This window comes from Geotrypetes seraphini, chromosome 6 (genome assembly GCF_902459505.1).
Source record: "Geotrypetes seraphini chromosome 6, aGeoSer1.1, whole genome shotgun sequence".
Lineage (NCBI taxonomy): Eukaryota > Metazoa > Chordata > Amphibia > Gymnophiona > Dermophiidae > Geotrypetes > Geotrypetes seraphini.
In genome coordinates this window covers 228,886,286-228,903,111 of record NC_047089.1, presented here as the reverse complement: position 1 = coordinate 228,903,111, position 16,826 = coordinate 228,886,286, and the positions used below count along the sequence as shown (strand labels likewise).

Below are 16,826 nucleotides of genomic sequence, written 5' to 3'. Positions count from 1 at the left end.
TAAAAATATAATTACAGTAAGGGGAAAGGGATTGGGACTTGTAAGCCTTTTTGTAGTTATAAAACCACATTCAAAACTGCAAGCGTTTTTCTGCTCTGTCCTAGTGGGCTCACAATCTATCTAATGTACTTGGGGCAGTGGAGGATTGTAACTTACCCAGGGTCACAGGAGCAGCACAGGGTTTGAACCCACAACCTCAGGGTGCTGAGGCTGTAGCTCTAGCCACTGCACCACACCACACTCTCCAGTACTGTCCACGCATGATTGAGGCACTCCAGATGTGACCCTGAGCTCAGGAAAGGAGATGAGGTTTGGGTGGGGGTGGAATGGTGTGGGGCCACATGTCCTTTTTTATTTTTTACTACTGTACTACAAATATGGTAACCATAGGGGAGCTGTTAATGCCATGGCTTGGATCTATTGCAAAGCAAGCAGTATATTTTCTCCTCTATCCTTTTTCATTCTATTGTGTTATTGACTTATTGTTAAGCGCTCTGCCTGACTAGTCGGATAATCAAATTTAATAAGCCTGAACCTAATGGTAAGACAAGGGATACTCTTTCACAAAACAAAAATTTAGGTTTATTTAAATTCATCTCTGTGTTCGTTTATTTATAGCTCAGAGAACATATCACCTAGTTTTGTTAAACATGCACAACTGTACATCCAAAATGTTATTTAAAACATTTCCACATGTAAGCACTCATACACAGAAAAATGATGTCCCCAAGTCGCAAGCAACAAACTAAAATAAAGCTGCAGGGCCTAGTCCCGCCTCAAGGATGCGGTTTCCTGTTTCCGGTAGGGCGGGACGCCGCTGAGGTAAAGACGTTGCCTCAGAGGTGGCGGGACGTCGGGGAGCGGGGGAGCTGTGGTACCGGTCACTGGCAGCTCAAACACTAAGGTAGTTGGACGGTGGCATAGGGGGGTGGGGAGGTTGAAAGAATGAGGGGCAGGTGGCCGAAGGAGGATGAGCCATAAGGGACTGTGTAGAGATGGCGGGAGAGGCGGAGTCCCCGAATGTGTGTGGAAGAGGCGTGCTCGTGAGGGACGTCAAGTGCGTGTGACTCGCTACCTCTGGATAGCGCCGTAACCTCTTTATTTTTTTTTCGTTTTCTTGTTTCAGGGTTTATCTCTTCCTCGAGGTACTATGGCTTTCAGCAAAGGATATCGGATCTACCACAAACTGGATCCTCCTCCGTTTAGCCTAATAGTGGAAGCAAGAAACAAGGAAGAATGCCTGATGTTTGAGTCCGGGGCTGTGGCAGTTCTCTGTAAGTCACCGGGGGGGGGGGGGGGGGGGGGGGACGTGGCTTTAATATTGCGGATTTTGAGCCGACAAGCGTAGATGAGACAGTGTGGCTCGGACCTTGACAAATGGTTTCTTAACACAGCGGTGTAGTAGATGTGGTAGGAAAAATTCGGTGAAGGAGGTCAGGTTCTGCCCCTATTTCAGCACCAGCAAACTGTCCAACCTTGGCCACTTGGAAGGGTGAATGAATGTTGATAACTTTTAGTGTGGACCTTCATGGGGGTGTACCGATTTCTGAGCTATTTCCTAGTGTGTTGGCTAGTAAGCAGCATGGATATGTTTGGCAGGTAGGTCATTGGCTCCCGTCTCGGGCAAAGCTGCTTAGTCCAAGTGTATCAGTGGGTCTCTGAGTCTTACGAAATGCGTTTGACGTCTAGGAGAATAACCGTGGCTGAGCTCTTAATCCATTAAGTATGAGTGAAAATATAAGGTTTGTGAAATGTTTTTGAACTGAGATATTCCATGTATTATCAAAATGAGTCATTTAACTATTTTTAAGGATTATCTTAACTATCTGTATCTTAGATTTATTAATGTAATTTCATATAATTACATAGTAAGTAAAAGGAAATTTTAAATGAAGGGTAATCTTGAGATATGCTTAAATAACCTTGGATTCTTGGGCTTATTGGCTTACCTTAGAGCCATACAGAATAAATAAATATATCACTTGCCCTCTAGCACCCATTTGATAAGATAATAATACTGTTTATTTATTTAAAAAAACATTTATATTCCGCAAATCACAAAGATCTAAGAAGATTACAAAGTATATACAAATAAAATAAAACAAATGAGCACATATTAAAATTGCAATAAACACCAGAAATACGTTTTTGTTGTGCACTTTTCCCTTTCATAATTTAGTAAAAGTTTGCTGGAAAAATTAAGCCTTCAAGGCTTTTTGAAAAGAGAGAAAACAGTAGGATCTGTTGTATCACATCAGGAAGGGCATTCCATAATGCCATCCTGGGCCCATAATAATGACTAAATACCCTGGATCAGATTGTAGCTTTAGTGAAGCTCATTTATTTTACAAAAGCAGTTCTTATCCAGGGGTGCGGTTTAGAGAAAAGCAATGAAAATGGTATGGGTTGTATGCTACAAGATGTATGAGGAGAGTCTTGACGACCTGAACATTTACATCCTGGAGGAAAGGAGAAATAGGGAGTGATATGATACAGATGTTCAAATATTTGAGAGGTATTAATATAAACCTTTTCCAGAGAATGGAAGGTGGTAGAACTACATAGAGGACATGAATTTAGATTGCAGCATTGGGGGCCAACTCAGGAATAAAGTCAGGAAGTACTTTTTCACAGTGAGGGTGGTGGATGCCTGGAACACCCTCCCAGTAGGGTGATGGACACACAAACAGTGACTTCAGTTAAAAAATGCATTGGATAGGCACAAAGGATCCCTAAATAGTAACTTGACAGATAAACAGCTATAACTTTGTTTATGATGCACAGGAGTAGTGCTTAAATGGCATCTCCAGCAGTGGGGAATTGAAGGCCATACCGGACTTCTGAGGTCTGTATATGGGAAGACAGATCAGGATGGGCTGGAGTTAGCTTTGATGGCAGCTCAAGCAGTAGGAAAGTGAAGGTGATGCCGGCTGGACTTCTACAGTCTGTGTCCTGTATGTGGGAAGATGGATCAGGAGGGGCTGGAGTAGGTTTTGATGGTCTCTTGATAGCTTGGGAAGTAGGAGCAGGGCAGACCTTTTTATGGACAGAGTCCGGAAAATGGCAAGAATGGATCAGGAGCAAAGGCCCGATGCACAACACTGATGCCATGGCAAAAATTACCGTGGTGGATTGGATGCAAATGATATGCACATTATTCGTGCAGAGCAATGCTGGTAAAAGGGGGAGGAACTGTGTCATGCTTGCATAGAAGAGCAATTGCTAGCATAGCTCTTCCTTTAAAACCCCCCATTGTTCTCCTTCCTTTCCAGCTGATTCATGGCTTCCCCTGCTGGCTCTGGAGCTGCGGGGCCTTGGTTGCCTGAGCCATTCAAGGCCTTAGGCTCCTCCCAGTGCATCCCAGGATGCACCGGAAAGAGGAAGGCCCGCCATTTTGAAGAAGTAGGCCTACCAGCAGAATGGAATGGGTATCTCTCCTGCTTGTCTTCCAAATAAGGTATTTGGGGGAGGGGTTTGGGGCCATATAGCCAGCCAAGAGGGAGGGTTCTTGAGGCGGGCTTGGCCCAGCCCACTAGAACACTAGGGATTATTTTTTTGGAAGACTGGTGGGGATTGGCGGGTGGGGGGTGGCTCCGCCCATCAGCTGAATAATGGTTTCCCAATCAGCTGAGTCATGGTTTCCCCTGCCAGCGTTGCTGTGACGGCTGTGGGGTCTCCCCTGGCAGTTCCTGCTTCAGAACTGGCAGGGGAAGCCACGAATCAGCTGGGAGGGAGGAATGTAGAATGACGGCGGGTGTTTTTTTTTGGTTTTTTTTTTAAAGGGCACAGCTATTGTGCATTTAATGTGCGTGCATACCACATGCACAATAGCTACTGGCAGCTCCAGAACTGCTGGAAATTAGTGACCCTAAAAGAGGGCGGGAGACGGGCATTCTCTTTTGAGCATCACTAGGAGAGCTCATCTAAATATTAATGAGCTCCTAGCAATGCATTTGCATAGGGCTCTCAGTGGTTTTTACTGAGATTAGTTGCTGCCATGGAGAACCTTTTTGAGCATTGGCAGGAGAGTTTCCTTGCAAGTAAGACTGGTTAAAACACATTGGGGCTCAAGTGCCATCTGAGTGCAGGTCTTGCATATCTCAGGGAAAGGAGAAGACCTAGTGGATTGTTGGTTGAACATTGCCTTGATAATGAATGTGACTGAGGCAGTTCATAGAAACTTTCTAAATAGAGTAAAGTAAAGATAGCTATTAGTAGTATAACTATGTACTACTGTTATTTTACTGTGCATTTTATATTGTAGATCATTTAGATAAAGTGATAAGGGTAATGGGATTTGATATACCGCCTTTCTGTGGTACAATCAAAGTGATTCGCTCAGAATCACAAGGAGCTTTAGTGGGAATCAAATCCAGTTCTCCAGGTTCTTAGCCCACTGCACTAACCACTGGGCTATTCCTCCACTGTAGGTGACATATCAAAGATAAGCAATGAACTAATTTTAGTGACATGCTAGCTCCTAGCAGCTAATAACTGCTAGTGGACACATGTTTTAGGAAGGTCATTTAAGAACCCCTGTCCTAGAAAATCCTTAGATACCTTTTCCTTAGTGTCAAATTCACTGGGAGATAGTCTGTCACAACCCCCCCCCCCAAAAAAAAAACAAAAACACAACAACACAAAACCCAGCAGAGTAAAGCCAACAGAGAAGCAAACCACTACTCCTCTGTTTGTCACATGTTTTTCCTTATTAAAGTAAATCTCCCTGGTAATGATGTTCATAGAAATGCAGTAAGAGCCTAGGTGAGGAAAAAAACTGTGGGCTTTATAAAGCTTATACATTTTGGAATGTTTAATTTACAGTAACAAATAGTTATATTAAGTTGAAGTAGTCCTATTCTAAGCACATGCCCATCTCTGGGCTTGACCTGTTAAATTCTCAGAATAAAATATCTCAAGCATTCTGAGAAAGCCTACACAATGTTTATCATCAAAGAATACCACAAATTAAATGTTGGCTTAAATTTTTTTTTTAACTTATTATTTTGTAAACTACATAAAGAACATGAGTTGGGATGTCAAACAAGGTTTTGATTTGATATGGTTCTTATTGAATAACAGGAATTTGCTATAATTGTATAAAGCTGCTAAGATGGACTAGGCTAATAATTTTAAACCAGCAACACGAGCATGAACCGCCTCCTTTTTTTTAGGGGTGGGGGGAGAAGGGGTGTTAATTGATTTTTCTTATAATCTGACTGAACCCCAGGTTTACAGGATTCTGCAGCACACTGTGAGTGGGAAAGAATTCCTCTGATTCTGTCATGCTATTTAACATATGTATTGCATGTGACCATGGACCCAAACTCATTTTTCCTGTTCTGCAGGTACAATTAGTTTCTGCCCTGTAGAGCCTGAAACAGCATGTGCCAATAAAAGCAGAATTTATGTTCAGTTGTATTTGTTTTAAGGCATTAACAGGTCTAATCCCAGAGTATTTTATGGAATCTTTCATCATTACAAATTCTAAACATTCTAGAAAATCTCATTCACTATTCTCGTTTCCTTCTGCAAAGGAATGCAAATAGATCCCTAATCCATGAGGCTGCCTGGAATGACAGCAGTCGTTCTGGAATTTCTTATGGCTTGCATATTTACACTTTCAAATTCGTACCAACATTTTTGATGTGCTTTAAATAAAGTTATTATTATTATTATTAAAGACGCATCTTTTTATGGAATCTTTTGGAAGTTAGACATTGGATGTTTATTCATTTGTATTGCTAATCTCTGAACCGCATAGAATTTAATGGTAGTTGCGGTATACAAGTGAGTTTTTATGTTTGTTATTATTCTAATCATTAGGCTAGTCCTCCTCCTCTCCCTTTACATATTAGCCATTGTTGTTTCATCAATGTACATTTGTTAACATGATACTGAGTGGTTGCTTGAAATGTGTTTGCACACAAATATTTGCATTATAATCTAATCTAATCTAGTCTTCAATTTATATATCAGGTCATCTCCCAACGGAGCTCGTCTCGGTTTACAAGTAATTAAAGATCAGCACATAATTTAAAGAGAATCACTGAAATCAGAATGAAAGACTGGATTGTCAGCCAGGTTGAGCAGTGTTGTAAATTGAAGCAGCTTGTGAGCTATCTTACTTAGAAGAGATCTTCATATAGCCAGATGTACCATGTTGTGATAGCAGCAGCTGAGCAGCCCCAACCCTCTCTCCCCTCTGGAACCAGATGGCTTTGTGTCATCACTGTCTTCTCTGCAGCTGCCTGCACAAGAGGATGCTCCCAGCAGTAGCAGAGTATCTTTCAGTTTAGATTAACTGAATTTCAATCAAAGAATTTCAATAAACATGATCCAAAAGGAAATAATACAGAAAATTAATCAGTGGCAAACATAAAAATGACTGTAGTACTTAAATTGTTCATCCATAATATATGGGTCAAAATTCAGAAATAGACAAAAGGGAGAGGGGGAATCATTAACCAAGTAAGAGACCCCCAGCTATTGCCCCTAAAAGCAACTTAAGTGACATAGCTTAATTCTGAGACACTATCCAGTATTCATGTTCCCCTCTCTAGCCCTCAAGAATTCTAAGAATTGCCTAAGATTGAAAAATAAATAATTTTTATTCTCTAGCAATATCAACAATTGCAAATAAATTTTAACAGAAAATACACAGCTAGGGCAAGAACTCTTGGCTTGAGTGCCAAAAACTCCTGTTTTGTTTTTGCGCCATTCTAGAAAGATCAGGAAAAATGTAAATACTTATCCTATAAGTAAATACTTATCCTATAAACTGCTCATTTGTACACTTCCCCCTCCGAATCCGCGGTTTCAGCATCCGCGGATTCAGTTATTCATGATTTAAAAACAAATTTTTTTAAAAATTATTTTTTGGACTATTTTAAGCCCCTTAAGCCTTACCTGCTGGTCTAGCGAGTTTTCGGAGTAGGAGCGATCTTCCCACGCTCCTGCCCCGTGCAGATTGCTCATAGGAAATGGCTGCCTTGAGCTCCCGTAATCTCTCGAGACTACGACGGGAGCTCAAGGCAGCCATTTCCTATGAGCGATCTGCACAGGGCAGGAGCGTAGGAAGATCGTTCCTGCCCTGATAATCCGCTAGACCACCATGTAAAGCTTAAAGGGGGGGGGGGGGGTTTACAGGGCTTAAAATAGCCAGGGGGAAGCGGGGCTTAGGGGCAGAACCGGCACAAATATTCGCGGGCCGACTCTAACCCCCGTGGATACGGAGGGAGAAGTGTATGACAAAAATACAAACATAACAAAAATACAAACATAATGCAAGGTTGTGATCAGTCTCAAGAGCAAGTCACTCTTTGTGTAACTACTGTAATTCCAGTGAAGACTCCAAAAAAAGTCAGTCATATTAAACAAACTATGATCTCCTCTTCCTACCTAGATCAACCACAGATCTTCTAGGTCAGTGTTCTTCAACCTTTTGACACCTATGGACCAGCGGTTGAAGATCACTGGGCTAAGTTGTGGGCCAGACTCTGCCCCAGACCCTGTCCCCATAATAGTACTAATTGTAACACCATTTTTTCTATTCATTTTTCATATATGCACACACAATATAATTTTATATATACCTGTACACACAATATAATCTTATTAACAACACATAATGGTTAATCATAGGTGACACCTGCAGCCATAAATAAATTTATCCCAGGACAAGCAGGCAGCTATTCTCACATATGGGTGACCTCATCGACGGAGCCCTGATGCGTAAGCCTCGCAAGTAGACTTGCTTGTAGAAACTAGAAGTTTCGAGTCAGCCGCACTGCGCATGCGCGAGTGCCTTCCCGCCCAGCACAGGGCTCGACTCCTCAGCTCTTAGTTTTCCACGGAGCCGAGAAGTCCCTCTTTGACTCTCTGCGTTCAACTTACTTACTTCATGCCTTCTCTCACCGCGGTTTGTGTTAATTTTCTTCACAAATCGCTGTATTTCGTTTCTTTTATTTCTCGTTAAAAAAAAAAAATAAAAAAAATAATTTCTTCTGTTTGGCTGCTGAGGCAGGCCGCAGGGACTTCAACCTTGCAGCGGCTGTTTTTCCTCCTATGTCCCGGCCAACAACAGGCTTAAAAAGTGTAGCCAATGTCAGCGTGCGATTTCTCTTACGGACCCAAGGTGCCTTAAGTGCCTTGGGCCAGACCATCACCCGAAGTCATGTGAGCGCTGTGCTATTCTTCAACCTCGAGCCCTTACACGTCGTCTGCTTTCAGTGGAGAAGCTCTTCGGGATAGATTAGACCACTTCCTCGACTCCGAAGCCGACCTCGGTCTCACCTTCGACCGAGGTTCCTCCTGCCTCCACTGCTTCGACCTCGAGCCTCATCGGACCTTCTTCGTGTGCAGCGGCTCTTTCCTTGACGACGTCTGCTGTATCTTCCCCTGTATCCTTAGGTCAGATAGCTCAGCAGAAAGTTCCAGCGGTGGTGCTTAAGGTGCCTAAGACTTCCAAGTCGAAGCACATTTCCACTGCCTCTGTGGAACCTCCAGCCAAAGCAGGTGGTCCAGCTTCAGACGCGGATCCATCCTTGCCGGCTTCTTTCCAGACCATGTTAGAGCAACAATTCATTCAGTTCCTCACTAATATGGGACCGAAGCTTGTTACTCTAATCCAGTGTGGGCATTCTGCAGACTCCCGCGAGGTCGAGCCTCTTCTTATGCCTCAGACAGAGACTACACACTCTATGCAGGGAGCAGAGTCTCTGCAAGTGTCTGGTCTGGCATCTCTGCACGTAAAGCAAGGAGCAGATTCTTTGCAAGTGCCTCGACAGGAATCCTCACACTCCATACAAGGAGCAAAGTCTTTGGGAGTGCATCGAGGTTCCTCCATCAAGCCTCTGGAGCTTCGATCCACAGCTTCCAGCCCCATCCATTCCTTGGTGCCATCGAACTTCAAGATCTGCTTCCAAGCACCGTTCTCACCTATGTTCGAGGCCTTCAGGCCTTCTAAGCATAGTTCTTCTTCCAAAGAGCGTCATTCTTCAGCTAAGCCTCTATCTACACCTTCCAGTTCTACTAGACCACCGAATCCTCGATCGAGGTCTCCACTTCCAAATCTTGAGGACTCAGCGATTGCTTTGTCCAAGTCTCCCTATTCTTTTGATACCTTTTTTCCGGCCGAAGCTTCATCTTCGACCCAGGCTGCCTCGACGACCTCAAGTCCTTCTCGAGGCAAGGCATTGGTGGATCAGCTATCTTTCTCCTCTTTTCTTTGTCAGATTGCTATAGACTTGGACCTTCAATTGGATGCTGGTTCCAAATACTCTAAGGAGTATCTCGAAGTCATGCATCTTCCTCAACCTCTGGCAGAGTCACTTAAGCTTCCACTTCACAAGCTTTTGTCTCAGACTTTTACCAGATGCTTTGAGACTCCTTATGCAATTCCAGCTGTTCCAGGCAAATTGGAATCCAGATATAAAACTCTCCATTGCAAAGGATTTGAGAATTCACAATTATCTCACCAATCCCTACTTGTGGAGTCATCCTTGAAGAGGTCCCATCCTTCCAAGGTTTATGCTACCGTTCCTCCTGGAAGGGAAGGGAAAACTATGGACAAATTCGGACGTCGCATCTATCAAACTGTCATGATGTCCTCTAAAGTCCTTAATTACAATTTTCATTTTATCACTTATTTTGAGTTCCTCATTGCTCTTTTGCCTAAATTTATCAGTTATTTAGATACTCAAAAGCACTTTGAATTTCAAGAAGTCATAGCTTCTCTATCACAACTCTGATTACATCTACTTCAGTCTTCTTATGATGCCTTTGAGTTGTCTGCAAGGGCGGCTGCTTATTCTGTAGCAATGCGCCGCCTTGCTTGGCTTCGTACCATTGACATGGATCCTAATCTTCAGGACCACTTGGCTAATATTCCTTGTGCAGGCAATGACCTCTTCGATGAATCTATTGAGGCAGCCACTAAGAAATTGTCTGAGCATGAAAAATCCTTTGCTTCTATTGTCAGACCTAAGCCAAAGCCAGCTCCTTCCAAGCCTGCACACCCTCCTCCTATTTATCAGAGGCGTTTTGCTCCGAGAGCAGCTCCTTACACTCGCCATCCTATTAAGAAACAGCAGAATCAGAAGCAACAGAAACCTCAATCTTCTGCTGCACCTAAGGCTATACAGCCTTTATGACTGTTTAAAACAGAGCATAACCTCCACCATTCTGTCTCTGTCCTCTCTTCCCCCCTATTGGAGGTCGTCTCTATCATTTTTACCACCAATGGGAGACAATCACGTCCGACCTCTGGGTGCTATCAATCATCAGGGAAGGATACTCTCTTCATTTCACTCAGGTTCCACCAGAGCTTCCTCCAAGAGAGTATCCTTCCAGTCTATCTTGACCGTCCTTCTTCTTCAGGAATTTCAAGCTCTGCTTCATCTCCGTGCTGTTGAACCAGTTCCTTTGGAACAGCAGAACAGGGGGTTTTACTCCTGTTACTTCCTTGTTCCGAAGAAGACGGGCGATCTGCAGCCCATTCTGGATCTCTGGGCTCTCAACAAATTTTTAGTCAAAGAAAAATTTTGAATGTTGTCCCTGGCATCCCTTTATCCCCAACTAGATCAGAGCGACTGGTTATGCTCTCTGGATCTCAAGGAGGCTTATACTCGTATTCCCATTCATCCAGCCTCCCACCAATATCTCAGATTTCGGGTAGGGAATCTGCATTATCAATACATTATCAGTATCTCCTTCTGCTATGCCCAGGCTGGATTACCCCTACAGAGTAGAGTCACAGCCCATAAGGTCAGAGCTATGGCAGCTTCAGTAGCTTTCCTCAGATCTACACCTATTGAGGAAATTTGCAAGGCTGCTACTTGGTCCTCGGTTCATACTTTCACTTCTCACTATTGTGTGGATGTTTTCTCCAGACGGGATGGCCATTTTGGCCAGAGAGTATTACAAAATTTATTCTCCTAAATTGCCAACACTCCCACCATCCCATTCTGGTTAGCTTTGAGGTCACCCATATGTGAGAATAGGCTGCCTGCTTGTCCTAGGATAAAGCACAGTTACTTACCGTAACCAGTGTTATCCAGGGACAGCAGGTAGCTATTCTCACAACCCACCCACCTCCCCTTGTTGGCTTCTCTGCTAGCTATCTCAACTGAGGAGCTGGGCGGGAAGGCACTCGCGCATGCTTACAAGGCTTCCGCATCGGGGCTCCGTCGATGACATCACCCATGTGTGAGAATAGCTGCCTGTTGTCCCTGGATAACACCTGTTACGGTAAGTAACTGTGCTGCACGGTCTGTGTCTGTATATGACCATTTGGTGGAGGATGGGCTGGGGATGGCTTCAATGGCTGGGAGGGTGTAGATGGACTGGAGTGAGCTTTGACGGAGACTTCAGTAGTTGGAACCGAAGAACAGAACTGGGCAGAACTTTGGATTCTTGTCCAAAAATAGCTAAGAAGAAGACCCCCCCACACACAAATTTTTAGATTGAATCAGGTTAGGCAGACTGGATAGATCATTCGGATCTTTATCTGCCGTCATCTGTGTTGCCACAAAATTAAACTATACAAAGCACACTGTATGCTTCTCAACATTCATTCCTATCAGAAAACAGATAACCCCCTGCAAATACAGGGCCAAAAACTAAAAGTACTAATATATACAAACAAAACCCTAAGATTCAAGTCTCTGCATGCAGTACAACCCCAGAGAAAAAGAAACAAATACATTTCCTCCTGAACAGTGCAAAATACAGACAGCAGATGTAAATTCTCAAAACTGACACATTCAATCATTCCCCCTACCTTTGTTTCCCTCCCTCCATGCTGTACCTTACCTTCTGGCCTGCTCCTGCCTGGCCATTTTATGCCGTCCCCAGTGTTATCTTTGGGCCGGCTCCTTCTTTCTTACTGACGCAGTGTACAAAGCCGTGGGTAGCGGCTCCTCGCGTGTCCTGCATCTCATCTGGAAGCATGTTGCAATGTCAGAGAGAAGGCTTCCGGTTCAGGCGTAGGAGCCGCTGCCCGTGGCTTTGTGCATTGCAGCACTGAGGAAGAGGGAGCCAGCCCAAAGATAACACACATCCATCGCACCTCTGAAGAACAGTCTCAGGTCCGATGCATGTGCTGGCCCTGCAGACCAGCAGGAAATTTCTGCAGATCGGTGGTTGAAGAAAACTGTTCTATGTGATGAGATATACTGACAGTTGGTGGTAAATCATCTTCAGCCATTCCCAGACTATCTTTAAAATATTTCCAAACCAATCCAAAGGTTCAATTAGCAGGGATTTTGGAAAATTCAAGAGTGATTGTTCTGCATTTGCTTTTCAGAATATTCCAGTTTATAATGAATAATATATCTTTTACCAGATGAGCATTAACATCCTGCAGTGAGAAAATCCTAGTTTCCAGTGCTGAAAATCTACTAGTGTGGTCAGTCAAACTGTGTCTGGTCAATATTCACCTTAGTTTTACCCTCTAGTTTATTCGCCACTGAAGTAAGGGAGAAATTAACATTCTGGATTGCGTCCTATAATGCTTTCAGTGTAATAGTGGCGGGTCTCCACAATATTGAGGGACCATGAGCTAATTTTCCTGCCTTTGAGAAAGAACTCGCTGTTTTGATGGACCACTAGAGCTCCCAAATTTACCACCAGCGTGAAGTTAGGCACGGCTGTCCCTTTTGAGGTACTGTCTGGTATCATACTTTCCACTGCTGCCACAAACAGAACCATGGCACTGCTGTTGCTGCTTCCAAATTATGGGAGAGTTGCTCAAAGCTCAGAGTTCAACAAAGCCCCATTTGCACTGCTATCTGCTTAAATGGTTCTGTCATTTGCAGGAGCTCCAGATGAGGGAGCTCTAAAAATGTGAAGTTACCTGTCTCAGCGTTGAAGGCACATCAGATTTAGAGGGGTATATTCTGGTCTTCCCCTTCCTCTTTCCCACCAGATGCCATTTTGATACATTAGCAACAATATCATCATCTTTAAGAACTAATCCCAATCTTCTTGTACTTATTTTCATAGTTTCTTTGTACCTATCAGAAATGCTCTCAGTTTAATGCGCTGGACTCCAGAAGCAGACTGAATTCTAGTGTTTCAATTCAAATGAATCTGGTGTGGAGAAAAGGGCCTTAGTGGGTCTAGTGGAGAATTTGCTGGGAAAGAGCCTGTTGTAAAAAGATTGGCTCCATCTTAACCAGCAAGGAATCCAATTGATGATACCAACAAATAAAGTCCAAATCAAGTTATACAAAAAAAAAAAAAGGAGAGAATAGTTTTTTAAAATTGATTTGGGGGAAAGCCTATAGTGGCGCCACTCAAAATAGTTGAGTGAGGTATCTTAAGATTATTTTACAACAAGGAAATTGCTTTCTCCTTAAGGATATTCTATGCAAAAACACAGCATAGATCATGATTTAGTGAGGGGCCGCTTTTGCATTAAGTAGGATATCAAATGAACATAAACATCAGAATTGTAGATGTGCCAGAGAGCATTAAAGATTCTGAACTCCAAAACTTCACAGAATGCTGGCTTCCCCAGGCTTTAGGTTTGCCCAGCAGTGCGGGACCGATAGTGGTTGAGCGAGTGCAGTGCATGGGACAGAGGCGGGAAGGCACTGGTGGACCTAGGCCTATGCAGTCAAGATTCGGCTGTTGGAACTATTCAAGAGAAATCTGAGGAAAGATTGGGTTGGGGACTTAGCTTTTGTCCCATATAATGGTAGACAGAGGGTTGTTGCGATTCTTTTACATAGGAGTCACTTATGCATGTTACACAAAATTATTCAAGACCTGGAGGGTAGGTATGTAGTCTGGGCAGGGGAACTCATAGGAAGAAAATATGCTTTTTGTTCAGTTTATGCTCCATCTGTTCCCATAAGGATTTTTTTCTTCACTGGTGAGATGTTCTTGCCCCCAATTGATTTTTTGAGGGGATTTTAATATAACGGCAGATTCCTTAATAGACTGCAAGCCCCCTAAACCAAGGTTGAAAGGGTGAGGACAAGGATATGAACTTTGTTATTTGGCAATTAGGCCTAGTTTTGAAGTATGGCACACTCTTCACCCTGATGAAGTTGATTTTTACCTATTTCTCTGAGGTACATAAAGTGCATGGCCATTTGTATTATCTTTTGACAGCACCACTTCTGCTGACTGGGGGAAGAGGGCTACCACAAGAACATAAGAATTGCTGCTGCTGGGTCAGACCAGTGATCCATCGTGCCCAGCAGTCCACTCCTGCAGCGGCAAAGACCTGTGCCCTAACTAAGACCAGCCCTACCTGCGTACGTTCCGGTTCAGCAGGAAGTTGTCTAACTTTGTCATGAATCGCTGAAGGTTGTTTTCCCCTATAACAGCCTCCGGAAGAGCGTTTCAGTTTTCTACCACACTCTGGGTGAAGAAGAACTTCCTTACGTTTGTACAGAATTTATCCCCTTTTAACTTTAGATAGTGCCCTCTCGTTCTCCCTACCTTGGAGAGGGTAAACAACCTGTCTTTATCTACAAGTCTGTTCCCTTCAGTATCTTGAATGTTTTGATCATATCCCCTCTGTCTCCTCTTTTCAAGGGAGAAGAGGCCCAGTGTCTCTAATCTTTCGCTGTACGGCAACTCCTCCAGCCCCTTAACCATTTTAGTTGCTCTTCTCTGGATCCTTTCAAGTAGTACCTTGTCCTTCTTCATGTACGGCGACCAGTGCTGGATGCAGTATTCCAGGTGAGGGCTTACTATGGTCCGGTACAGCGGCATGATAACCTTCTCCGATCTGTTTGTGATCCCCTTAATCATTCCTAGCATCCTATTTGCCCTTTTCGCCTTGCGCGGATGGCTTCATCGGCCTGTCGACTAGTACTCCCAAGTCTCTTTCCTTGAGGGTCTCTCCAAGTAACGCCTCGGACATCCTGTATTTGTGTATAAGGTTTTTGCTACCAACATGCATCACCTTAAACTTAACCACATGGTTATTTTTATTGCATAGGATTTTTTGGACCCCAGTTCGTTTACAAAAAATAGACAATTCTAAACTAATAGATGCTGGCATTGTCAAATTAATATTGGGACTTTGGATCATCTGTTATATTTTTGTCCATTGATACTTGGTTTCAGGAAGTCAATTTGGGGACAAATTAATCTCATTCTTGAATCATCTATCCTCTTGTCATATGAGGCGATAATATGTGGTACATTACTTCATGTTAAACCTACTTTAGATAAATATAAAAGTTGCCTTTTAATGATCTTGACAGGAATAGTTCAGCTGATTACTCATAATTGGAAAACCATGCTAGGATTAATTTTACTTTTTGGTGGGTAACTTTGTGTACTAAGTATAAGTATGAAAGGATGATGGCGGAACGTTTGGGGACCAGTAAGTCCTTTAATTATGTATGGAGTCCATTAGCTAATTTTATTGCATTATAATTAAGGTTATGCTTCTTTCTTTCTTTTTCCATTAAAGTCCTTGCACATCCACGGAGGGTGGAGGGGTAGGAGGAGGGAAACGTTTTTTGAGGAGTTAAATTATTTCATTATAATATTGAAATCATATGTATTATTGTTTTAATAATTAAGATAAGGGGAGAAAATGATTGTTTAATGTAATAATTGTATAGTTAATAGTGTGTTTTTATGCAGTTTGTATGATTTACCATTTGTATTACACTATCAAAGTTTAAAAATCAATAAAGATTTACAAAAAAAAGAAAATTTACTGATACCAACAAAGGGAAAAGTAAGTACAGTACTAATATGTTGACTCCATTATAAAATGGCCTTGAAAGAGTTCTTGTCTTTTACAAAAATAATTAATCAACACCAAATCTCTCTCAACTGTATTTGAAAAAGTAACTATCATGGTTCCATTCAAACTTGTCTCCAACACTGTAGTGAGATCAGCTTCCAGAATCTCTTCCATGTCTCCTCCCAAAACATTTTTAATAGAGGAAGTAATATAATGCTTTAATTATATGTGGATAGCTGGAAGGCTCTAAAAGCAAAATCTCAATCAATTATTTCTTCAACATCTCTTTCATGGTTCCCAGATTTTGATATTTCCTGATTTTTTTTAATTTTTAATTTTTCCCCCCCAAAGGACCCAAGTGATCCGAAGGGAATTTCTTAAGTTAAAACAAAGAGCTTTGGCCCTTGGGATGCCTCTTTTTTTCCTTGAAGTTTAGAAACATGAGGGCAAATAAAAACCAAGTGACCCATCCAGAGTAACCATTATCTCTTCCTCTCTCTAAGAGATCCCACATGCCTATCCCAGGCTTTCTTGCAATCAGACACAGTCTCTGTCTGAACCACCTCAACTGGGAGACTGTTCTACACATCTACCACCCTTTCTGTAAAAGAGTATTTCCTTAGATTACTCCTAGGCCTATCACCTCTTAACTTCATTGTATGCCCTCTCATTCCAGAGCTTCCTTTCAAATGAAAGAAACTAGACTCATGCGCATTTACACCACGTACATATTTAAATGTCTCTATCATATCTCCCCCTCTCCTGCCTTTCCTCCAAAGTATACAGATTGAGATCTTTAAGTCTGTCCCCATTCGCCTTATGATGAAGACCACATACCATTTCAGTAGCCTTCCATTGGACCTACTCCATCCTGTTTATATCTTTTTGAAGGTGCGGCCTCCAGAATTGTACACAATATTCTAAATGAGGTTTCACCAAAGTCTTATACAGGGGCATAAATACCTCCTTTTTCCTACTAGTCATATCAGTCCCTAAGCATCCTTCTAGCTTTCGCTGCCACCTTAAGATCAGCACATACAATCACACCCAAGTCCTGCTCTTCTGTTGTGCACATAAGTTCTTCACCCCCTAAACTGTACCGTTC

At 42.7% G+C, this 16,826-nt stretch overlaps 1 protein-coding gene across 4 annotated transcripts in view; it reads left to right on the top strand.

Moving 5' to 3' along the window:
• Window positions 1-786: 786 nt before the first annotated feature.
• The window catches only part of SYNJ1 (synaptojanin 1), a 266,393-nt gene continuing 250,353 nt past the window's right edge, over window positions 787-16,826 (top strand). For all 4 annotated transcript variants that reach the window (XM_033947942.1, XM_033947940.1, XM_033947941.1 and 1 more), the window contains exons 1-2: window positions 787-904; window positions 1,127-1,274. In XM_033947942.1, the coding sequence (XP_033803833.1) occupies window positions 1,151-1,274 (124 nt within the window). In that variant the 5' untranslated portion in view covers window positions 787-904; window positions 1,127-1,150. The remainder of the gene's footprint in view (window positions 905-1,126; window positions 1,275-16,826) is intronic.